Genomic DNA, 25,090 nt, shown 5'->3' with positions numbered 1-25,090 from the left:
GGCCGAAGGTATCAAACCTTGTACTGATAAAGTTGACGCGGTAATGAAAGCACCAAAACCAAAGAATGTATCTGAACTTAAGGTATTTTTAGGTTTAGTCAATTTTTGCGCCCGCTTTTTGCCGGATCTGTCGACCGTGCTGGCGCCATTGCACAGTTTGCTAAAAAGATACGCCGTGGTACTGGTCAAAAGAATGTCAAACTAGTTTTGTGACGGTGAAGCGATTATTGTGCAGCGCGGACGTACTAGTAATATACGCAAGCCTTTGCGGTTGTCATGTGACGCATCCGGGTATGGGCAGGGAGCGGTACTCTCACAAGAAACAAAACCCAACATTTTCAAGCCGGTTGCCTACGCATCCCGCACGATGACCACGGCAGAACAAAAGTACTCCCAGTAAGAAAAGGAAGGACTAGCTCTCGTATTTGTGATAAAAAAAAAATTCCACAAATACCTATACGGCCGCGAGTTTACGCTCGTGACAGACCATTCTCCGTTGACGTCGTTGTTGGGCCCAAAGTACACGTGTCCAGGAATTGCTACAGCACGCATTCACAGATGGAGGCTCTTGCTTGCGGAGTACCAGTTTACGATAAGGTACCAAAAAGGAGGTCCATAGGAGTTTACGATAAGGTCCATAGGAGACGCAGACGCCCTATCGCGTCTACCCTTGCAAACGACGGAAGGAGAGGAGAGAATGCTGAACTACACTCGTAATTTTTTTACACCCTTTTGGGTGTAATAAGGGTGTAATCCCAAAGTGCGATAACTCACTCCCTTCAGGGTGTAATATCACACCCTTTTCCACCGGCTGCAACCTCAAAAAAGGGTGTAATTTGCTACTTCAAAAACACCCTTTAGGGTGTAATCCAAAAGTGCTATAACTCACTCCCTTTAGGGTGTAATTTAACACCCATGGTAATATTATACCCTTCAAAAAGGTGTTGTTTATCTGTCAAGTAATACATGTGCTACTTGAGAGATAGATGCTATAGTTCTCATAAATGCCAGGTGCCAGAAACTGTGAATCTATGCACATGTACGCAGTCCAATAAATGAGGAGTTGAGTTACTCATACATAATTCAGGGGAGTGCCTCTCTGCTAATTACTGTGGACACAAGAAATTTCCACGAGCACCAAATGCACAGCCACTGCAGCATTTGGGAAATGCACCTGAAAAGAAAAGTCCAGACGTAGGTTAAGTATACAGGTTCTTTATTTCATAGTGCTTGAGGTCAAATTGCTACCGCAGTTACAATCCTTTGTATTGCTAATGAGGCCAAACCAGACAAACACCACATATCAATACTAGAACCGTTATTACCACCGAAGCCATATATATATGGCATGAATCTCTTGCTTGCCAGAATACAAAGCACCTGCTTTGTGCACTGCATAACAAAGCTCGGTCTCCCTTAGTTCTGGGGTCTTAAAAGAAACATTCAACAAGAATGATGCAAAGTCCTGCTGGGCAACACTGCTTTAAAACTCCTGATGCCAGTATATCAAAGTGTGCCAAAGCTTAATGTGCCCTCACAGAGCAGCGAAAGAGCGAGCAAGGAGCAGCGGCTTTTTCGCTTCACAGGTTTTCTTGAATGCTCTGAAAAAAAGTCATATTGAGCTGGACATGTACTGCTGGCGACATACTGTCTGTCATTTGGGTTTCATGGTTTCGCTGCTTTCTGCGGCATGCTGCAGGTAGTGAGTAATAAACAGGCACAGCAGATTTTTCCCGACCTGCCTGCTGCTTACTACTTGCAACGACTCTTCACAGAGGCTGCAAAATGCTGTGAAAGCCAGAAACCCAAACTTCAGACAAATATGTCTCAAATAGGTACAATGTACATTCTAAACCCATTGACGGATAGGTGCAGCCTGATCAACTGGCACATTTCTAAAAAAAGTGCACCAGATGACTTCAAGAGGAAGCCTGCGAAAGCTGTAGGTGTCCTGTGCCCCCTGAAACAACTGGTACGACATCGCTGCTGACGCCAGGAGCCACAGTGTACCGGACGTAATGAAGGAATACTTGTACCAATTAATACGCGAGACACATTATGCCTCTCGAGTTCTCTAACAGAAAATGATCTCCAGGCTTCACAAAAAGAAAAAAAAGAAAAATGAAGAAGAAGAAAATGGGGGGAAAAATGCACCAAGAACATTGAACTTGAAACACCAAATTTTTTTGGCGTGCACATACCTCTAAATTTCATCCAGTACATCATCGTTGGCCGAATGGAAAGCATACACGGTTCACTAATCCCAGCACACACATATGGAGCACACGTTGCATGGACACAACCCCTCCGATGCACCAGGCTGGCACTGCAAAGCTCAACCAAGATCATCCTTAGTGACGAACACGACAGTTCCTCAAACGAAATGGCCGACGAATAATTGTCCGAGCATGTGGCACCAGACCACTCTTCGATGTGACAAGCAGTTGCAGTTTTGCAGGCATATGCGTGACCGTTGAGACAGGACACTACCTGTAAAGAAACCGAAGTGAACATCACGCTGGTATTGTTCAAACGTTAATGCTAGAATATTACAGCTTTTTGTAACTCACGTCCTTGCAGTCGATACAGTCCCACGTTCACCTATAACGAAAGAATACAATTAGCCTCGCTTGTAATATAAATCGTCGCTTCACCGATGTAGACGATCCACTCCTGCCGCCATTTGCAATGTGTCCATCGTCTGCAACAGAACGATTATTAAACACAAGCAAAACGCAGGCGTCGTACGTTGCATCACAGCCAGGTTGACTTACCTTAAACAAACATTAAACTTGTAATTGAAAAGCAAGGTTGTCGTCCTTTCAAAGGCGAGGTTGCAGCGCACGCAGCGACGAATGCACTGCGGTAGAATACGCGGTGCCACGTCACTCCTCACTCACGGGCGGGGCGCGGAACAACGTAGTACGCTCCAGCGAAGGCACACATAGCCGGCACACGGATTATTCGACAAGCACACGAGTATACGGCTCAGGAGGCACACATACTATTCAGCGGGGCACACATATTTGGCAATAGGGATCGTTGAGCTTGCTATTTGATAGCTGTTACGGCTGCTTCCAGACGGTTACGGCTGTGTACCGGCTGTACTTTCTGAGGTAACTTTTTTAACCGGCACATGTTCGTCACAGGATTTAGAGTGTAGACTCAAAATTTCTACTGAGGTGCCCTATTGTATGCAATAGTAGGTAACATGAAGCATATCATTGTGCTTTCAAAAGAAATACAGTTTATGTAAAAGCTCTATACCCGCTACACTCATTTTACGCCTCTTTTACACCCGATCTCAGTGGACGTTGTAAATAAGGTGTTACGTTATTATTACACCCATTTAACACCCCTCATCCCAGGATGTTTCTTCGAGCTGGTGTAATTTGGGAGTAAAAATTAGTTTACACCCCAGTTACACCCGGATTACACCCTAAAGGGTGTTTTAAATTTAAGAGTGTACTTCCAGCCGCTTGAAGTATGGCCACTAAACTGCGCATTGGTCCAAGATCAAGCGAAAAAGCAAACGCAGTTGCAACAAGTAATGAAATATGTTCAAGCGGGGTGGCCGAAGAAAACGCCAGATGAAGTTTGGAAACTAAGGTGGCTGAGGAAAGAGGCGATAACAATTGAAGATAACTGCATCGTCTGGGGCGCAGGTATCGTCATTCCCAGTACGCTGAGGGAGAGAGTGTTGCAGATGCTACACGAGCAACATCCGGGCATATCGCGAATGAAAGCGTTAGCACGCGAACACGTGTGGTGGCCTAGTCTCGAAGCTGTGATTGAGAACGTGGTTAGGAACTGCGAAATCTGCCAGGAAGTCCAAAATGCTGCGCAGCCAGTTGTTTTACAACCTTGGACCGTATGCACCCGGCCGTTCCAAAGAATTCATCTTGACTTTAATTGCTGTCAAGAATGGTGTGAATCGTCTTATCTTGGTGGACGATTACTCCAAATGGATGGAAGTTGTGCTCATGCGTTCGACTACATCTGATGAAACTATTGAGCGGCTAGGTGTCGTTTTCGCGCAGTTCGGTCTAATTCAAAAACACCCTTTTGGGTATAAACCGCTTACACCTTTTTGTCCTATGGCTGGCACTCTTTTTTACACCGCGTCAACTGTAACACCCTTTCAAAAAGGTGTATTTTGCAAAAAGCTCCTGTTTAAACACCCTTTTAGGAGGGTGTTTAACACTCTTACACCCTTTCGAAAGGGTGTAAGCTCCCGCGGCAGCATGCCGAGCCATGCAGTCCGACGTTTTTGCTTGTATGGCAACAACCACCCTAGCGACGGCACAGTTCCAGCCGTGGTTCCACAGCAGAACCTAAACTGGAGCGCAGTGCGTCACTGGCAACCCTCATCGTCCTAGCAACACTCTGAGTGAGCAAAAAAAAAGAACAATTCAAATAAAATGAAAACAAAACAGTTGGACATATGTAAGGGAAGAGGTGAAGATCGCAACATCGTAACGCCGTCCGTGCTCGTGAAATGAGCGGCGTTACGATGCTGCCATCTTCAGACGATGCCTGTAATGAGCCCGAGCACTCTCGGTAGCCTAAATTGGCGTACCAGATTGATCATATACTGAAATGCAGTTCGTTGGAGTATATTCGCTAAGCTTAGTGCAGTAAAACTCGTCTGTAACGGTGACGAACATGTGTCTTTGCAATTAACACGTACGCCTGTAACGAGTCGAGATATCAGCGAGCTTCCTGACATCCCTCCCTGTCAAATATTGTGTTTTCAACTCAAGCTATCGTCTATAATGTGATTACCTAATGAGCGGAGCTGTCAAGCCAATGTAATTTTTCTCTCACGAATGAAAACACCGTTTTCAACACCAGTGTAGAAAGGGTGTATATAACGTAAACACCTTTTTCGACACCAGTGTTACTTGAAGGGTGTAAAGACAGGTGTAACGCATAAAAAGACCCTTTTTGATACAGCACTTGGTGTAATAAAGTGTGTATTTTCTCATACACCTTTTTTAGCACCATTTTTGCGGCCTTTGGTTATCTTTGTGGAATTAAAAAAGGTGTATTTGCTTAAAAACACCTTTTTTTTACCCAGAAAGGGTGTTTTTGAATTTACTGTGCGCGAGCACGTGTGGTGGCCTAGTCTCGAAGCTGTGATTGAGAACGTGGTTAGGAACTGCGAAATCTGCCAGGAAGTCCAAAATGCTGCGCAGCCAGTTGTTTTACAACCTTGGACCGTATGCACCCGGCCGTTCCAAAGAATTCATCTTGACTTTAATTGCTGTCAAGAATGGTGTGAATCTTCTTATCTTGGTGGACGATTAGGGTACATTTATGCTGCAGCATCGCTGCTGGCACATGGCACATCGCTGTTTGGCGATGACGAAACAAACACATGTATCTCTTTGGGCGCGTTCATGCTGCAGCATCGCTGCTTGCCAAAGATGCACGCCATGATCATGGCCACAACAATGCTGCCAAACATGTTTGAACATGCCCGGGGACTACCTGACTTCTGGCGATGACAGGTCAAACACAGAGCTTTCTGTTGGTGCACTTACCCTGCAGCCTGGCTGCTCGCTTATCCTCGCCGCTGCTTGCCGCTCTGCTCGCTGCACCTAGGAATGTAAACATGTTTGTCTTCCTGGTATCATTGATGACTGGCGTCTTGAAATCCGACCTGCGATTGGTTGTGATGAAGTCGGTTTCCTCCTTCCCACTTTTCCTCGTTTCCATCCTTCCACAGTGAACGCTGCTAGGCGGCTGATATAGCGAAAGCGAGCAGCATCTTGAGCAATCTGCAGGGTAAACGCACCCTAGCGGTTATGCGAGCAGCGATGTGCTTGAAGCTGCAGCGAGCAGCGATGCTGCAGCATAAATGTACCCTTACTCCAAATGGATGGAAGTTGTGCTCATGCGTTCGACTACGTCTGATGAAACTATTGAGCGGCTAGGTGTCGTTTTCGCGCAGTTGGGTCTACCGGATTCGGTCGTGACTGATAACGGCCCCCAATTTGTCAGCGACGAATTCGAGTCTTTTCTTCGGATGCACGGAATAATCCATGTAAAGACGCCACCGTATCATGCGCCATCCAATGGCTTGGCCGAGAGGAACGTACAGACGGTTAAAAAAGCTCTCTTGAAAAGTCTCCTCGTGGATCGGAGAAATGCAACGAGGCGAAGCCTGCTGCAACAATTGTCCGAGTTCTTATTCCAATATCGAAACACACCACACCGCACAACTGACTGTTCGCCTGCGAAGCTATTTTTGGGGAGGACTCCACAGACAAGGCTCGTACAGCTGAAACCGCAAACTCTGGGAAAGGCTCGTCCCAGACAGAGGGCACGGGAACAGCACCGCGATCGCCAGCAATGACAAATAAGGGTGAAAAGAAGAACCGACAAGAGGCGTGCGCCATCTAGGACCTTCCAAGTCGGTCAGTACGTTTGGGTGAAAAATGTCAGAGGGGAACAAGTGAGCTGGTCAAAGGGAAAAGTCATCCGTGTGATCAGCGCACTCACCGCTCTGGCTTCTGTTCAAGGGAAAGTGAGGTTCGTGCACGCAGATCATCTCCGTATTCATCCGTGTGATCACCGCAGTCACCTATGTGGCTTCTGTTCAAGGGAAAGTGAGGTTCGTGCTCGCCGATCATCTCCGTATTCGTTATGCACCTGGAGAGGACCCAACATCTGGAGGTGTCCAGACGGAAAAGTTACCATCCAAGAGCCACACGACTGATGTAAGCGTCAGCTTAAATACCTCGGATACAGACGACTCTGATGTGGAAAGCGACGGCCCTGGAAAAGAGCCCGCGATAAGTGAGCAGTCGGATGATGAATTGGAGGGGTACACCACGTGTGCGGAATCTAGCGAACCTACCCTCAGGTGAAGTAGCCGTCACAAACAACAACCGGAAAGGCTCGCGTATAAGCAACTTGGTGGTTCGATTTTGAAGTTTTTGCCATTTTGAAGAGTTGCAATTTGAATTATGTCACATGTTTGAACGGTTTTGCAATTTTAATGTTTGAAGAGTGGGTTCTGTTTTGAGACTAGAAATCCCTGGATTGTAAAAACAACAACAACAACAAAGGAAGGTGTAGCAGAAACCGATAAGCATCTTTCCTGCTAGACGCTACTGCTATACCCATGTTTGGTGTGACTCATGTAACCTGTTCTGTCTGGTGATAAAAGATTCCGTTTTTGACTGTTCTTGGGGTTGGTGGTCTGTCTGCTGCTATGTCGGGAGCTAGGGCGTTACCGGATACAACACTTGACGTCAGATACTATTAAACGCCCGTAGAAATCGCAGTATTTTTTTACAGAGTGCCACATAGTCCTCCTCATAAGGCAAACATACATACACATTGCGTAGCTTCCAGTAGTCCTTTTACAGCATGCCATTCGGAGGATACTCTGCAGAACCTGTGAATGCCCATCTTGCCTGATCGAAGCGGTGTCGAAAACAAGTCGGTCCTTCCCTACAGCACTTTAACATCAGCATACTTCCTCTCTACTGTATGAACAACAACAAAGTTTCTTTCAAGGTAGTAGCAGTATGCAACCCGAACGGTGTCTTTTCGTGCGGAATACTGAATGTGCACGCCCTCAGATAACCTTCTGCTGACTTGAGACAGTGGCCTGTTAACCAATCTAAGGAATCTTTTAAGTTTCTAAGCTATCAGAAGTAAAATAATAACAATATCACTCGTCAGCTACTTTTTAAACAATGTGGCGTAGAAATCTGGGAGCGGGCCAGGGTGTGTATTCATACATCCTGGTTCATTCTGATATGCCAAGACTCCGGATTCCTACACACACACACCCAAAGACCTACATGTAAGAAAAACAGAGCACGCTACCGACGTGGAGGCTCCATGTATTCTGGCACATTTACCACATTGTTTAACAAGTAGCTGACGAGTGATATTGTGATCATTTTACTTCAGATAATGGGGCTCGCTTGAGCCCCGGAACATCATTTCATGTCATTGTATTACTATTGTATGCCGGTGTGCAAAATATACATCAAGTAATATGATAATCCCCGGGCTCTGGACCATTTTTGGGACAGAAAAATATGGGAGGCGTTCTTGGTAGTATAGAGGGAGATGAGGAATGCGTGAGCATGGCCTTGGTAAACTTATCAGAAAGGGAAAAACAATTTCGCTGTACTGTATAAATACATAAATTAGTCCTAATAAAAATTGCTGTTGTTAGTGCACTACCCATGTGTTTGTCCTGTGACTGCAATACAGGGTGTATCAGACTTTTTCTGCATTATGGGGTGTGTCAGACTAGATGGTGGGGCACAGTAGGAAAAATCCGGAGCGGTTGGTACGAGGTCACGATGGCGAAATGAAGCAAGCAGACAAGGACATAGAAGGATGTATACAGGACAACTGTAGAATCTCAACTGAAGTTTAATCATAGACAACGTCTTCTTAAGTACAAGCATCAAAGTCACTGAAAGTCATCTCAGGGCAAGCACGGGCCTGGTGCTGTAAACCAATTGGACTTATATACAAATATGATGGAAACACACTTAGACCATGCGTAAGGTGTGTCCGTCGCGTGCTGGATAGCACGTTTGACTCGCGCTTTGAGGGTGCTATCTGTTCCTGTTTAGTCCATGATGTTCACTTGTATACATAGTACGTAGCGTGCGTAGTACGTTGTATGGTCACATAGTACGTAGATCACCAGCGTACATGTTTCCCGCGCTCTTTGGAGTCGGCTTTGCCTTGGTCTGGTGTCATCACCGCAGAATCTAGCCAGTACGTGCATATAAAAGTATGTGCCTATAAGTATGATAATTTCCAGGATTTTCAAAACCAAGCTTAGGTTTGAAGAACGGCCTACAACTTTGTCTGGATCTATAGTAAACCAGCAATTTTTAAATTAGTTTTGATTTTTAATCCATTGCCCCATCGCAGTCACAATCTCGCACACAAGTAGCCCGCGAGACCACATCAAAGCAGCCCTCAGAGATTTGTTATCACAATTAGGCACCGGCTTTGATGAAACAACAACGGTGTTTACACTTCGGGAGTTCTTTTGGTAATTGAGAATTACCTCCTGAAAAAAAAAAAGGAAGAAAACATTGATGCGCCACATCTTAAAAGGTAAATGACAGAAAAGGCGAAAGCAAGCTGTACAGCAACGAAACAAAGAGGAATGTACAGTATATTCAGAATCTTTAGGTGGTGCCAAGACGCCCAGGTAAAACAGAAGTTCCTCCAACATTTTCTCTTACAAGGGCATGTTTAGCTGTCGCAATCGCTGAAGCTCAACATATTTATCGGCCCTGAGGAGGCGAATGGTGCTGTGTTGTTTCAGGACAGTGTCCTCTGGGTACTCAACCACTCCATAGGTATGATCAGCAGCTGTCTTTGCCTGGCTTTGTTTGGCTGTTCTTCCCTGTTTGAATATTGGAGATCTTCAGTGCACATTTTTACCTTGATTTTATTTCTTCTGAATGAGGTGCAATGGATCCAGCTTCCTACTCTCGTGTCCCTTTTTTTTCTTCTTCTTCTTCTTCTTCTTCTTGGGTGGTGGCTGTGGAGCAGAGATTCAATAATTCGGGGGCTTTACGTCGCGAGACAACTGTGACGTGTGTGGAGCGAAGAACAATATCAAAAGTCACCTCTCGCCTTCTAGCGAAAGGTGGACATTGCAGCAACTCGCCTGTTCCTGGATGTCATCTTCAGTTTCGCTTGTGTCGAGAATTTTATTCACCCTGACCTTTTTGCTGCTGACTTTTGATTGAACATCCTTATCAGGCTCTGGAAAATATTTCATAAAAGCATACACTATCAGTTACCTCTCGAGAATATCCTGTAATGTACAGCAGCTAACAAATACTAACACGTGGCACACGCCAGACTCACTAACAGACGGCGGTGTGCGACGCTTGACAGAAGTATCAGTATATATACTTTAGTTTGAATTGCTGATGTGGCATTCAGCTCAGAGGCTCTATATTTTATTACCTTAAAAGTTTCCTGTGGCACCACATGAAGGGGATCAGACAACGACGTTTTAGAAACACTTGGAAGGACGCCGAGAGTGCCGCCATGCTAAAGTTTTTTTTGGCAATTTCGGGAACTCACATACAGCATCTCTAGTACAGCGTTCGCACTGCCACGCCGAGGCCCGGTTTCACCAACGCCGATTAACATTTGAACTGAGATCAACGGTCCCTTAACTTAAATTTGACGCTAAACTCTGCTTCACTAAAGGGAGCTATTGTTACTGAAACATTCACCACGTCACCAACTAACGTTTGTAAACAAGAATTGAGTGTTAACTGCAAGTTTTAGCAACCCCTGATCTCGGTTCAAAGTTAACCGGTGTTGACGAAGCCGGGTCCTAATCTGGATCTGCACTCGATCATGATCGCGGCTACGCGGTTCGACATACCTAAGCCGTCCACACCTGTCATTGAGGACCCAAATTTATCCAGGTTTTCGTTTGACGCTATTTCGGAGAAGCTGATTTGCAGTTTTCTCACCCTTACTTCATAGCTGACGCTATAAACCTTACGTAAGGCGGACAGAAAGGCTTGTCCATCTACAAGGGTGACTATCAAGGTCACTCTGCTGCCCGTGATCTGGGGGTGACGCAGCGTCAGGCCTGTTCTGCGAGTTCGCGTATCGCACTTTTATGGGGTACAAATAATGACCCTTTTAGTGTGCTTCACCTCTTTGCAGCTGTGCTCTTTGTTGGTTGCTGAATGTACCGTATGTACACTCTAAATCGGCCCCCCGTTGGGTACCGCACGTGTACCGGCCCTGTAGTACCAGGCGCCACCGCAAAAGGTACACAACTGACACGCGAACACGAAGGGAACTTTGCAACGGGTACAGAGCCGCATGCACAAAAGAAGTTTCCAAGCTTCTAAGTCCATGGGGTACAAGTCAGGTACCGGGCGTTGTACCCGCTGAGTGAGGCATGTACCTGCTAAATGAAACGGGAGAGCGGCCCTTCTGTACCTGATGAAGATGACAAAATTTTCGTCGATCTGTAATGCGCGAGTGACACGGCCTACAAACAACGAAACAACGTGTGAACTGCGTGCGGTTTCGGATTAGATTTTCTCGGCGGAACCGGATGACGACTGCGGAGTAGGAAAGCTTTCCTGGCTTTCCTACCTCCACGGAGCCCACAAACCTTTTTATACTGCGACATTACTTTTAATTTGCTTTTCTAATTTGTTTTTCTGGAATTGCCTGACGACGTATGCTGACTGTGTCGAAAGTAATAAAATCGTTTATGCGGCCTATCGTCTCACGTCCGTGCGTCCGTCGTGGTTTCACGTTTCGCATGCGTTCCGCGGTTTCGTCTGCCGTCGTTTTGCTTTGTGTGAAGCAGAGGATCTGCCTTATTGGCTTCCCCCATCGGCAGTCTTAGCCCACACATGTTAATGGTATTCAGGTGAGTGAGTGTAAAGCTTATCTACGCCATGAGGGATTCCTAGGAGCATTTTCGGGACACGTAGTTTCCATTTAGCGTTCGTGACGCATCTTACGTCCGAGACGCCCTGGACCTCATACAATGAGCACGAACAAGGACGTAAGAGGCACCGTCCGGGGTGCGTGCACAACCTGTGAGTGCACATCATTCATGAGGAGCACTGAGCTGTGGACGTCAGGGCCTTTCCCGCCAGGATGGTGCGAATATTGTGGACACTCCCCTGTGTCTCACGTCGCGGTTGGTGAGTAGTCTTGAAAGTGAATTGTCGTAGAGAAGACCTCAAAGTGGGGGTTCAAGGTTATAAACAGTGATGAGCAGCAGTTCAACTGCATGTAGTTAAACTACTAGTTAGAATACTCTTTAGGTAATTACATGCTAGCAGCTACTTAATCGAAAGTAAATGAAAGCTTGTTAAATACTGTAATCTAACTACTGAGTTTGTGCTATTTCATTATTTTATAATGAAAAAGTAGTTTCAATTGCTTTCAAATTAAGTTGGTAGTTTTAGGCCACATATCAACAGTGGGTAATAAGTATGTTTCTGCTACAGCTACAGGCTGTGTATGATGAGCTCACCCGCCACTGCATAATTAAAGTATCTGTTTCAGACATATTTGCAAGCACAGAACGCACCCAGCGAACAGAGTCAACATTAGAGTTGATCACTTCAGGGCGAAGACAACCAGACCTGCCTTTTTCTGCTCACTCTGTTCTAAACACTTCAGGTAAAGGAGTGATATATCATAACTGTTTTGTTCTGTGAAAATTAAACTAAACACAAATTTAGCCTCTGCTGAGGTTACATCTGTTTTTGCAGGAAGTCAGAGTTCCACCACAGAAGAACCATGTCAGGGCCCAACGGCTGCAGCAGGTTTGTCCAGCATTCTGTAGATAAATAGGCGTTTAGTTTCCTTACGACAAGGAGTAATATTCCACCGCTTCAAAAATTTGCCAAGGCCCGAGTAGCCTGCTTTTTTTTACCGATAAGTGATGTCAAGGTATCACAGCCATACCATGTGTGTGAAATTTTTCAGCCATGTTTTCGAAGTAAAAAAAAAAAAGAACTGCGCCACAGATAGCCAGCGGCTGACTTTGGTGCGTAGATGGTGCTCTAATGAGTGGTCTATTTCGCAGGAACTGCAGGTTGCACATCTGCTATCAGAACTGGTGGTGGTAATATGATGGTGGATGACAGCTCGGGTATGGCAGGTATGTATGTGAACTTTTGCTACCTGCTTTCACAAGCAAAAATCAGTGCTATATACTTACAACATAAACTTGTCGTACTTGCAGAAATGCCAAGCACTTCTCAGGAGCATCCCCTTGGAACATCATCGATACTGCAGGCGGTTGAAAATGTTTGTCGTGCCGCGGTAGAACAGTCCTCCAGAGAAAAGGTGCTGAACACTTGTGGATACTGTGGATTCTCTACGACAAACTATCAGCGTTTCAGGGTGCATTCCAAAAATTGCTCAGAGTGTAGTCGCACCTCATTTATTTGCTCGCACTGCCATAGCAGCATACGGTACGCTAAACGTTTTAAGGAACATGTAGCTGTGTGCCGTGCAATGGTGCCTGCATCGCCCCTATCCGCAAGGACTGATGCTCCAGTCTTAAATTTAGAATTTGGCACATCTGATGTATGTGACAGTCAAAGTAGCCCTCCAGGTCATGACAGCTCAAACACTGCTGAGAATATTCTATGTGATGACGTTGAGTCACTTCTTCTAGACCTCTGTCGCAACTTAGAGGGGAACCATCGTTCATCAAAGAAAGCCATTGATGCAGTTGTAGTATCTGTAGCAAGTATTATGGCTTTTTGTAGTATTCCTTGTGAGCTATCTTCACTGTCTTGCGACAAGCATAGAAAACGTGAGTACATCAGACGTGGCATCTATGTTCAACCAGAACAGGTTATTTTACCGGATGGGAAAAAAGCATATTATGTCCCTGTCAGCCAGCTGCTTTGTAACTTGTTAAAGCATCCTGATTTGTATGGTTGGTTGTCGCAAAATAGCGAAATTAGTCCTACTGGTATTCTGAAAGACTTTCATGATGGCTTGCGGGTGAAGTCGCATCCTGCCCTGCTGGGGAAAGAACGTAACACCCTCAAGATGCTGCTGTACTGTGACGACATTGAAGTAGCAAATCCATTAGGAATGAAAAGAGGAAACAGAGGAAAACTGACAATATTTTACGTAATTTTTGCAAATATGCCACCTTTTGTGCGGTCCCAAGTGTCAAATATATTCCTGCTTGCTATTGGCAATGCGAAAAGCTTGAAATCCACAGCGGCTAAGGAAGTGCTTCTTGCGGAATGCATTGAGACCGTAAACCGTTTGTCATCAGAGGGAATGACTTTTGTTACCGTGAGAGGTGCGGAACTGTTTAACGGAGCAGTTATTGCACTGATGGGCGACAGCCTTGCCTGTCATAATATTGCAGGCTTTAAGGAGTCTTTTGGGCCAAATGTGCAGTTAAGTTGTCGACGATGCAAAGTGCCCTCTTCTGAAATTACGGGGTACAGCTACCACACACAATGTCCACTAAGGACAGACAGTGAGGTGCATCAACAAGTTGACCAGCTCAAAAGTGCATCAACAGAAGGTGAACGCAAAAAGCTTTCTGCCACATTTGGTCTAAACGGTGACTCTGTTTTGAACAGGTTTCAGCACTTTTCACTGACAGGTGACATTTTGTTTGATCCCATGCACATCCTGTTAGAAGGAATTGTCATTAGGGAAGTGTCTCTCTTCTTCAGGTTTTGTGTACGAACTGCTTGCCTGTTCACGCGTAGGACTCTAAATGACTGTCTGCAGAAGTTCAAGTTTCATTCTAGTGTTAGCTCTAGCGATCACCCACGTGCACTTGAGGCTGACCTTTCTTTAGTCACGTCAGCAAGTGCAGCCTTGGTGCTCATTTTGCATCTTCCCTTTTTGCTAGATGACCTTGTACCTGAAGGTACACATGCATCATGTCTTGTGCTGCTGTGTCAGATCGTTCAGGTGTGCTTCTCACCAGTCATGACCGTCGACTGCTTAAGTGATTTAGAAACAGCAGTGGCAGATCACAGTAATCTGTTCATTGAATGTTATGGTGCATCCAATTTTATCCCAAAGATGCACATGCTGGTGCACCTAGTAGAGCAAGTCAGACAATTTGGACCACTAAAGCATCACTCAACAATGAGCTGTGAGACGACAAATTCTATCCCAAAATCGAAGAAGTTCAGTAACTTTAAGAACCTGCCATACTCTGTTAGTGAGCTTTACCAAGTGCACTCATCTGTGGCTCTGTGGAATAGTTCTGGTGCACCAAAGAAGGGTTACTGTATCAAGCAAGATGTTGAGCAGCTGACAGTTCCTGTGTCTGTAAATGAGCAGATGGTCTCAGCAGGCATGCCAGCTGAGTTACTTGGTGCCGATGTGATGGGTGCATTTAGCACGGTGATCAACAACGTTGATATCAGAGTAGGAGATATTCTGATTGCTAGTTCCCCAACAGCAGAAATCCGGTTTGTGAAAGTAGTGCAGGTGTTACGTTGTGACAGAGATCAGTACCTCCTCACAAAACTGATGGTGCAAAAGGAGTTTAAACGTAAAATCAATGCGTTTGTTCTTCAACTCACAGAACACAATATAATCGTGCATCCTGGCAAGCTTCTGTACCCCTGGCCGTGTTTTTCTTACAACCGGAACCTTGAAGTCATTTGCATACCCAGATGTTTACATTTTGTGCCTTAAGCCACCCTGTGAGTGGTTGACAATTTCGGCAACAGTTAAGAATATACTATACTCATATTAAAATATCGCTGTGTAGTCTGTTTTACGTGTTTGACTGTTTCTTTTTTCTTCTTTTCTCTTTATTGCCGCCCACAGTTTACGTTGCCAGAGTTTTCACCCATGGTGCAACCCCTTCTTAAAGGAAAATCTCTGTCCGAGAAGATGGAAAAAATGCTTCAGCAGCAACTCCAAGATGAGCTTATAGAATACCTAGAGTGAGTATTAATTAGAAAAATTACTGTAGAAGTGGTTTTTTCGCGCGGAATTATTTTTCGCGTTTTTCGCGCACACCTCCAATATCGCGAATTTAAGTTCCCGCGAATAACTCTGGCCATATGAGGGCGAAAATCGTTCGGCGTTCGACGCTATACCGCGACTACCAGACCCTTTCTACTCCATGTAGCGTAGGCAGTTTAAGCAAGCGCAGAAGATTGATTTATCCCATCAGGCAAGATGAAATGAAATGAAAATTCATCATGCTTTTGTTACTCCTATAAACGCTTTGCACTATACATGCAATATACCACTATACCACGAAGCCAGAACATGCCTTTCCCCGCATTCTCAAAACCAGCTTGAATGATAGTACCACATCTCAACCGAACTGGTCAGTGCCCCGAGTGATAATTAATAAGAACTGCTAAAATAAACTGGCTAACTTGCACGCGGCCAGTACTATGGCCTCCTACGGGGCCTTTCCTCCCATCTCTGTGAGGAGAAGAAAGGAATAGACCTAGAATGCCGCAATCCACGTGAACAACGGATGTCTTAGTACGTGCCGAAATATGCCCGAGTATTGACGGCGGCACGATATGCAAGAGCAAAGCACTCCCGGAAACCGGTGTCGCGAATTTAAGTTCTCGCGAATCAATCCACAAAGCAGCTCTGCTCGAAAACGCGAAAATATTTTCCACGGGGAAAAAACCACTTCTACAGTAACTGCTTGCACCAGACTAACAATATTGAAGAGCTTGAAGATATCTGTCAGTGTTTGAGACCGAAACAAACCCTTCTGCCTTTGTGTTCTTGTTTTTCAGCTTCTTATATGAGTAAGTGGCTGTGCTGTGGCTTCCGCCGATATGCATGAGGCACAATATTAGAGCAAGATTGTGGGATAAAATTTTTGGGATTAGACTGACATGTGAATAATGTGGGCATACGTTGTGATGCTCTTTCATCCCAGTGAGAATCAACTCATAATAAATGAAGCACCATGGCAGTTGAGAGAGCAATATAAAGCACTTGGGCGGTGCCTGCTGAAGTGTCACCCATGCATACTGTGGCCTAGCGCCAAACCTGGCTCGAAAGCGGAGAGGAATGCAAAGTACTGTTGGGTGAGTCTTCGTTTCTGCAGCGTAATCAATACCAGAGTAGAGTTGCACAGGAATGGGCAGTCTCACAAAAGTGTTTTGGGACAGAAGAGCAGTAGTATAACTATGTCCGCGGCACCCAGATGCAAGAGGCCCCTGTGGCCCTCCTCACTCGGGCCCCCTTCCTTTGCCTTTCATGAATGCAAGCTCGACTGTCACGCAGCAAATATATGAGGCTGAGTCAGAGGGTCAGATGTGTTACACAGCAGCGGTGCAACTCAGTAGGGAGCCTCCATGCGCGTCCCCTTTTCAGGGAGGCGACAACTCCGTCGTCTGCTACGAGCGCCGGCATCTTGACTCCCACATCGCATTGGGCGTCAGCGGCGGGGTTGCGTTTGTCTCGATTTTTCGCGACAGGAAGAGGGTAAAAGCGGAATGAAGGATACTGGCGTAGCGAAACTGTCATATATGCTAGTAGAGCTGGTCATGGGTTGTAAAATATGTTGTTAATGCTTTGTAACGTTTGTCTAAAGTCATCATTGCACCTGCACATGCAGTCGTGTATCGACCAACGATTTACAATAGTAAACATGGGAATGTGTATAGACAACAGAAATATGTTAATTGCAAGCAGATTTTATTACAACATCTCATTCAATAAAATAGAATAGAAATAGAAAAAAATGGAAATTAGGTCGCATTGGTGCCGTTTTGCTTGAGGACGACGTTGTTTTACCAACATGTGCTCCTGTCGCAAGTGCACCCTCAATCGGAGTTGTACAAATTTGTACACGATTACATGATATAGTTCTTTGTGTTGGTCACAAGCCGGATTATTGTCCACGTTATTATGAATCAGTGGCGTATCTAGGGTGTGGCAGGTGTGGACAGGTGCCATGGGCGCCAGGTGAACAGGGGCGCCATTATGTGGTCGGGTGTGAATGTGCCAGGTCGGGCACTCAACCTGGCACATTCATAAATGATCTAAAGCACCCGCCAGTGTGCGGACCACACGAAAACGCATCCCCAAGGACATCATGTTAACCATGTTGCTATGGGCGCCGGTAGCTCTAGATACGCCACTGTTATGAATAAAAGTCGACACAGTCTTGAAAGGTGAGTGCATCGCATAAATGCGTTTCGAAGCAGATATCGCCCTGAATGCCTCTTCACATTGCATTGTACGAAGAAATGTGCTACGCTGCACGGTGCCCGAAATATACCGAAGATTCATTGCACCACGTACGTGTTCACGAAGCTCCATGAGCTTGTTGTGGCTTTCCGGAGACTTAACGTAATTTAATTTAATTTAACGTAAACGACCACTGAGCAATACCGGAATACACGGTACACACTGTACGCTGCAAAGGTGCTTGCTTACATCGCACACGTACGAGCTCCTTGTTGGTTCCCGTTCTGCTATCTTTACTTGCGCGAGCCAAACATCTTTCCGCTTTTTTGATGCTGGGACGCGATACAAATGCGCACCTTTCGGAGAGTGGGCACACAACACCCTGGCATTTTGCTGCACGACGTATCATGCGAGCAACGCGCATTGTAGATCTCCACGCACGCTGGTCTTCGTCCACCAACCGAATGTATTTGCTCAATCAAAAAGGAACTGCTCAAACAAGAGCAAACGCTGGTTCGCGACCTAGCTCTTTAGCCGACAGATCAACGACCTCATACCAACAATACGGAGATGAACTGAGCCCTAGCAGTGGTTCTCAAAGAAATAGAGGAAAGAAAGGAGGAGCACTTTCATGCGTAAATTCCAATGCAAAAGAACTGTGACCCGAACGTGGTACACGCAGAAAAAATGGGTCGGAACACTGGTACCCGAGGAAATGACTCGTGGAACGACCGATTTCAGCAGTAATAGAGGAAGTTCTGACACGCTTGTTGCACGCTGGATTTAAAATTCCGGAGGGATGTGCTGCGATATTTGTTCCCAAAACATACAATGACGTTAAGGTACAGAAGAAATGCAATCACTTGCGTGTACATGTGCCGGATGGCCGCTCGAACGCGCAAAATACACAGCAGGCAATGGTCAGCGCGTAGCAAGTTGGGAGTCAAAATGCGCGCTCCGCACGAGGGCGAGGAGGAAAGGCGGCGTTGGCACGGTTAAAGGGTGTCTCCTCCCTGAAAAGCGGAGAAGCCGCAGCAACCCATGGAGGCTCCCTACAACTCAGTTGGAAATAGCGCCATCTAATCTAACAAAGTAATCATGCTGCTCCTGATTACAGACCTTTCAAGTGGTATGCAGTTTGCATCAGATCATGCAATATCTTTCTCTCCGTTTTTTTTTTTTTTTTTGCAAGGTTTGGCTTGGTGTGATCCCGATATATCTGCAAACACTGCTTTTGTTCTGCTGTGTCAGCGTTCGACGCCAGCTATGTTCGGCAGGAAACATGCGGCTTCTACAACAACAAAACAGCTGCAGAAGCATTCTCGAAATGAGGCTTTAGTTGGAAAAAGGCATACGACAGAGCCTTCTGCTATGAGGTCCCGTTGCAGATGGGACTACAAAACGGACTAGAGGCAACTTACCGCGGTCTCTCACGGGTCCGTGTGTGTCCTAATTCCGGCTCACTATGATCCACATTAATGTAACGCAACGAAAAAAAGTAAAAAGAAGGATACAACGAAAAAAAATAATGGCCGTAGGATTCGAACCCATGAACGTTCACACCACCAAAGAACCGTCGCGCTGTACCACTACGCTACGACCATAACACGTTCGGTTTTCATAGGGATGACCACGAAGGGAGAGCAGTAGGAACAGGTGTTGAATGTGAGCTCTAGGGACATAGTTGTGAGATTACCGTTGCTTTAGCTTCGTCCTGGGATAGGGTCAAGCCCGCATGTGTACGCTGCGTCGAATTCTAACTGTGTATAACCTATCATCCAGTCTGACGGGTATAAGGGACCGTTCACCGGCTAGATCCCAACGTTCGGGTGATCGGTGCCGTCCTGCTGAGGGCTAGAAATTTCCTTCGAAAATCTGTAGCTCTTTATTGGTCACCTCGATGCAAGAATGGCTGAAGCATTTATGTTATCTGCTAAATTATTGCCTCAAATACATAACATTACAAATCAGCAGATGTTTTTGCTCCCCTCTTTCCCGTGGTTACATGTGGGACAAATCGTAACGCAGTCTTGTGTTTTGTGCTTTACACCGCTTCTCTGCCTTGCATTTTGTTCGTTTTTGTTTTTTTTGTCGTTTTTTGGGATATTATCGTTGCACACTGCTCAGTTTGGAGTAACTCGAAGTAGCAGAGTGAGAGATGGGAGGCGGCCATCTTGTTGGCCAGTTGAGCACTGAACCACGGACAGTGAGCTCAGTCAAGAACCAACAACGGTTGCAACTCGACCACGGTTGGCGCAGTGGCGTAACAGCCCCAACCATGGTGGAACTCAACTGCGTTCAGGTCAACCGTGATCGAAACGGCTAGTGTAGCAGGGTTATTATTCCGCATAATGTGATTCCACAGTAGCCCCACTTTGCCAAATGGTGCTCCCCCGTCCCCCACTTTTTACACATCAATCAGGATCATGAAAAATGGGAATAGGCGGACTGGGATGAAACCGTTTCTAGTGATGCACCCTGTATATCTGGTCCTTTGTGTAATGGAATTTCCTTGTTCCTACCAGCAGGCCAAAAATCTATATGAAGTGAGGTGGGGAGGTTTCGCCAATTAAACAATTTATCGGAAGTAAGAAATGAAGGAAGTTCAGTGCAGTTGTAAGGTTAATTTATATATAACCAAGTAGACGTCCTTGGGGGAGGGCGGTGGGCTCATGGGCCGCACGGCAGGTATTGAGGCTATGTGGTTCCCCTCGGGCCCGGCGTTTGAAACCCCTCTTTCAGAGCATCATCAATGTTTCCAAATGCTACATATTGTCCTCTGCTGTCTTGCCCCCTTTAATGTACGCTGTTTTCTTCCAGAGTGTATTCATGCACCGGCTATCGCTCAAGCGAAAGATACGGCGGCTAAGGGCAAAGTGGAGCAAGAACATGGCTGGGGTAGATACCCAGTGTCCTTCGACAGAGAACAGCATGCACGCTGTAGAAATTCTTGGGACAGCCATGAGCTGTAACGAGGCACAGAATGAGCTGAATGTGAGTGCTGTCAAGATCTTCATGATGGGAATTGGATGATCTTTGTTGTATTTTTGTGATAGTGACGCGGACGTGATGGCATCGGGTCGAATATCAATGCGGGAGCTTAAATCTACTAATTACTATTGATATAATCAATTTCCCCTAGGACAGGTGGAAACACAGAATAGAACATCAGAAGCCAGATGATGTGGCAGTAATCCCGTCTTCCTCTTCCTAATTCCATCCTATCTAAAAATACCATCTTGCTCCTAATTTGGGACTAGTCCTTTTCTATGGATGTGTACGTGTTGCTTGGGTGACTGTTCCCACAACCGATGGCAGCATTATTTTTTGCAGGTACTGGCAAGCTTCGAACACGGAACAGTAAGCTTCAACCTGGCACGCTTGAAACAACTGTTGCGTCTATCCTATGAAGTGAGAAGACTTGAATACCCTGAGAGACTGCCAGTGTACTTCTTAAACGAGGATGCGGTATGTGCCTTAGCCAACTGGAACTTGAAAATACCTTGCACAATTACACACGTGAAAAGCTGATCTTGAGCACATATTGAATGCACGCCAAGTGTGGTGAATTTGCATATGAGGTCGAAGCTTATGGTCCCCTGCTTTCAGCTCTGCGTTGAAGCTGAACTAAGGTTCCAGCTCTCGATCGAAGAAATGGTGGCGAAGTTGAACCATGTACGTCAAGAGTTCATTATGGAGCATGGTGGAGAAAGCTTTGCAGACATAGACTGCTACCTACGGTCCAGGAAGTGCAAAACTGCACTCATCACACTTGTATGTTAATTTTTCCTGAATTTGTATGGGGGCCACCATAATCAAAGCCTCACAGGCAATAGTGGTACAGGTGCAAAAAGGGCAATTTGAGAAAGTAAGCATTAATGCATTCAGGTCATTGCAGAAAATATTTGTCGGTTAGTATTGTTGTGACAAAATCCACCATCATGACAAAAATAGGGCGGGAAATTTTCATGTTCTAATTTCTTATCCTCTGGATTGCGTGTTTATAAGTTTGCTTCTTAGCATTGTTTGTCGGATGGGAATAATATTGGTATACAGAAACTTTAAAAACTTGAGACCATGAAAAATTGCTAAAGATCTGTGAAGAAATGTACCAAAATATTCCACCCACATTAGCATGTATTTCAAACATGAACTGATTTCCCCAGTTTTACCTAAAGCACCTATGCTTCGTAAAAGTAGCGCATACCTTTGAGGATCGCCGCTTTTCTCCTCCCTCACGTGGTCTACTGCATCTCGCCTTTTTCATTGGCCTTTCGCTATCACGTGGTGCGGAGCCTCCTTCGGGGCCGCCATTCCTGCTGCAGAAAGGCGTAGGGAGTACCGGTCCAGGGCTCTACCAATTGAGCTAAGCTAACACACCTCCCCAGCGACTTCTAAGGGCACGTCATCTGAAGGGACAAATCAACCACTCTCTCTCACTCATTCCCCTTTCACTCTTGACTTCCATCTTTAATCGTTAATTTCTTAGGCAATTTGGGGCCTTGTATGCATTTGTCTATTCTATGTTGTTCCAGCCTCAGAACTTCAGTTCTCTCATGCTGTGTGGATTGAGCGGCTTTTGAATACGTTAAAGCATGGCAGGCCGTACAAAATTTTGAGATAGTTCGAATTAACCCAAAGTATGGCTTATCGGAGCTTTAATAAAGCACGACCTAACTTACTTAAGCAATGTTCTACGACAGCTACTCCTACATCTATTCTTATTACATCGATAGGTCCCTACTATGGGAAAGAGAGGTTTTATTTTTCAGAGTAATGTGCTTTCTGAAACGACAAACTGAGAAGCAAAAGGGGTAAAGGGCGTCCTATCAGTCGTATTTTTTTAATGAGAAGTTTGTAAAAATTGATAAGTAATCCCCTAACGGTCATCACCTACAACGCGAGTGGTGCCTCACTACAATGTATCGGCTCACTGCCACAGACAAGTGAGTGCTTTATTTCATGCGTTTAATTATTTTTCCCTTGACACTTCATTTTTCATAGAGGGACTAAATTTGACGAGGTCATTCAATGAAGACATATCCAGAACGCGCAAACAAAGCAAACAGTAATGTTCTGCTTGCCTGAACACGGCTATAACATGGCTGTCGTCTGCTACGGTGCAGCAATCCAGGCAGTGCCACTGTCGAGGTGAAGGGAGAGAAGCGTGTACGGGGGGAGAGGGAAGGAGGAGTTGTCGCTACTTTTAGTATTCAGGGACTTCAGTTTTACGCTATGAATTTCTAAAAAAATAAAACCCAAAAACCTCTGGCTGTATTTCTGATATACAGGGTGTCCAGCATAACTATAAAAGTGACATCGCAAACAGAGCTATCGAAAGGAAACTAATGTCTTTTCCACAACACTTGTCTTGCAAAGAGGCATGTCTCACAATGGAGCACCTGTTTGCAACACAGTCCTTGTGACAAAGGCACCAGTTTTTCTTTGACAGCTCTGGTTCAGACAAACCTCTTCTATAGTTACTCTGGATAGCCCGTACGTAGTTGGCCATAACTAGGTAAGCTGATGTGGTAGCTACTGTGGTGACTGTACATTTGCATGATTGGTTAATTCACATTTACCATCACGCAGGAGGACGTAAATGAAGGTCAGCGTGTGCCAGGTCCCAGCCTATCCTTCACTGCGAAGAAGGAAATCCGCACAAGGCATGAAGCGATCGACCTCAGCAGTAGCTGCAGTATGGAGAAAGCACTCATTCTTGTACTCTGTGTGTACTATGTGAAAAACCTCAGCTACCCTCAAGCTTATGGCCAAACGCTGGGTCTCCTTCAAACCGTGCTAGTGAAGGACTCTTATTTCAACGCTGCTCTGCAGACAAAACGCCTTGCTATGTTGCTGAAGCATCTCGGTGTGTCCCGTCAGGAACCGCAAAAAGCTCAAAGCCTGCTTTCACTTATCCGCTAGTCTTCCCACATTGCCATAACATAGAGATGACGTAGTGGATGACTGGGCTTCTTGTGGTTTTCCCGCTGATATAAGCGTAGTACAAAGCCAACAAGCCTTCCTAACAGCTGTCTTACTGACATCACTAGAAGCTGCTGGCGACATTTCATTTTACCTTGAATGCATATTCGTTGAAAGTGTTAAAGCCAAGAGGGACATAAACAACAGGGCACGCTTTCAGCAGCTGTTTTATGCGCTGTCACAGTGGCTTAAATACATGTCAACCACTCTGTTTTTTCTCGCAGCGTCAGGGACGGTTAGTGGATCTCATCTTGTAATCTCAAACACTCGTCGTATTTTACGCCCACAGTGAGGAACCAAAGACTGCAATTTTCGGTTCACGGCTTCTGGTCTGCTCATCAAAGTGCCTGTTCCTTGTGTCCCTTTTAGCTCCTTTGTTTAATGTAACTGATATATATATGAGGGTCATTTCATAAATAACGCACAGTAATTTCTTAACGGCAGGCAGTTTTTCACTTGAGTACTCCCTTTTCCCAGTCAGTCTATGTAGCATTCCTGCTGTGCGATTACTGTGTCCCAAAATAGAGGAACGTTTTCTATTCCGCTGAGAGGGGCGCATTTGTTGAGTGTCCTTACACCTCAGGTAAACACTCGCTTCCTATACTGTAGTGTCCTCCAGGGATGGAAAACGTCCACTTATCAGCTCCCTCAACTTTGGGTAGCAGGCCGAAACTTGGTGGGCTTGGGTTGAGGTGAGCATGAGGTTATCTGTGATCTAGTTGCTGAGTAAGTACGAGTGGGGGCTGTTACCTCACCTGGACTGCAGCCAAGACGCAAGTCGATCAGACTTCGGCCTGTTCCCCAAGTTGAAAGAATCAATGTGTGGGCAACGTTTTTGTTCGCTAGTGGAGCCTAACAGAGTGTGTACCCAAGATATAAGAGCACCCAACAAAAGTGCAGCTCTCATTGGGATAGAAATGCATCCTCGACGTTGAGACGCAGCAGTCGCATAGCATCCAGGGATACTACAAATTTGGACTGTGAAAAGGTATTGCTCGGGTGAAACATTGCCAGCCAGTAGCAAATTATGGTACATTAGTTATGAAATGACCCTCGTATTTGGTATAACAGTGTTGTTTGATACAAATGTTACGGTTAATATATTTGTGGCTGTGCACAAGGCAGCCCGTTATTTATTTTTGCGCAAGGTGCAGTGCAATATTTTCAAATATGTTTGTAGCCAACAAAGTCTAAGTGAGTGCAGTTAGGCTCCACCAATATGGCACTCCGTTTTTGGGATAATTTGTGGTATTGATATCACTTGAGGTTCGCGGCTAAGATATTGCATTCATGTCTTGGATGTTCCGTAGGATTGAAGTTCAATTCATTCTTGTTACATATAGTCAACTCGTACAAAGCTCTCATTGTAAACAGTACACAAAATAAATGGTCACACTGTCCAGTGTTGTTTGTGTGTGCTTGA

The 25,090-nt window shown here is 45.5% G+C and overlaps 1 protein-coding gene across 2 annotated transcripts; it reads left to right on the top strand.

Annotated features, from left to right (window-relative positions):
- The first annotated feature begins 974 nt into the window (after positions 1 to 974).
- On the top strand, positions 975 to 25,067 carry LOC135388598 (uncharacterized). 2 transcript variants are annotated; one of them, XM_064618229.1, is made up of 12 exons: positions 975 to 11,419; positions 11,495 to 11,699; positions 12,067 to 12,183; positions 12,276 to 12,329; positions 12,593 to 12,667; positions 12,752 to 12,855; positions 15,337 to 15,455; positions 16,424 to 16,574; positions 20,503 to 20,676; positions 21,016 to 21,150; positions 21,292 to 21,456; positions 23,275 to 25,067. In XM_064618229.1, the coding sequence occupies exons 2-12, from the start codon at positions 11,540 to 11,542 to the stop codon at positions 23,605 to 23,607; spliced, it is 1,587 nt and encodes a 528-aa protein (XP_064474299.1). In that variant the 5' UTR covers positions 975 to 11,419; positions 11,495 to 11,539; the 3' UTR covers positions 23,608 to 25,067. The 2 variants fall into 2 exon arrangements, with proteins under 2 accessions (XP_064474299.1, XP_064474298.1); XM_064618228.1 differs by having other exon boundaries at positions 12,246 to 12,329.
- Positions 25,068 to 25,090: the final 23 nt, after the last annotated feature.

The sequence above is a fragment of the Ornithodoros turicata genome, chromosome 3 (assembly GCF_037126465.1).
Source record: "Ornithodoros turicata isolate Travis chromosome 3, ASM3712646v1, whole genome shotgun sequence".
Lineage (NCBI taxonomy): Eukaryota > Metazoa > Arthropoda > Arachnida > Ixodida > Argasidae > Ornithodoros > Ornithodoros turicata.
This window is presented reverse-complemented; position numbering and strand designations above follow the sequence as displayed.

Coding starts and splice junctions, on each gene's coding strand:
- LOC135388598 (XM_064618228.1), top strand. CDS start 11,540: ATGAGCACGAACAAGGACGTAAGAGGCACCGTCCGGGGTGCGTGCACA. Junction 12,184..12,245: donor CTCTGTTCTAAACACTTCAG/GTAAAGGAGTGA, acceptor ACACAAATTTAG/CCTCTGCTGAGGTTACATCT. Junction 12,668..12,751: donor TGACAGCTCGGGTATGGCAG/GTATGTATGTGA, acceptor TCGTACTTGCAG/AAATGCCAAGCACTTCTCAG.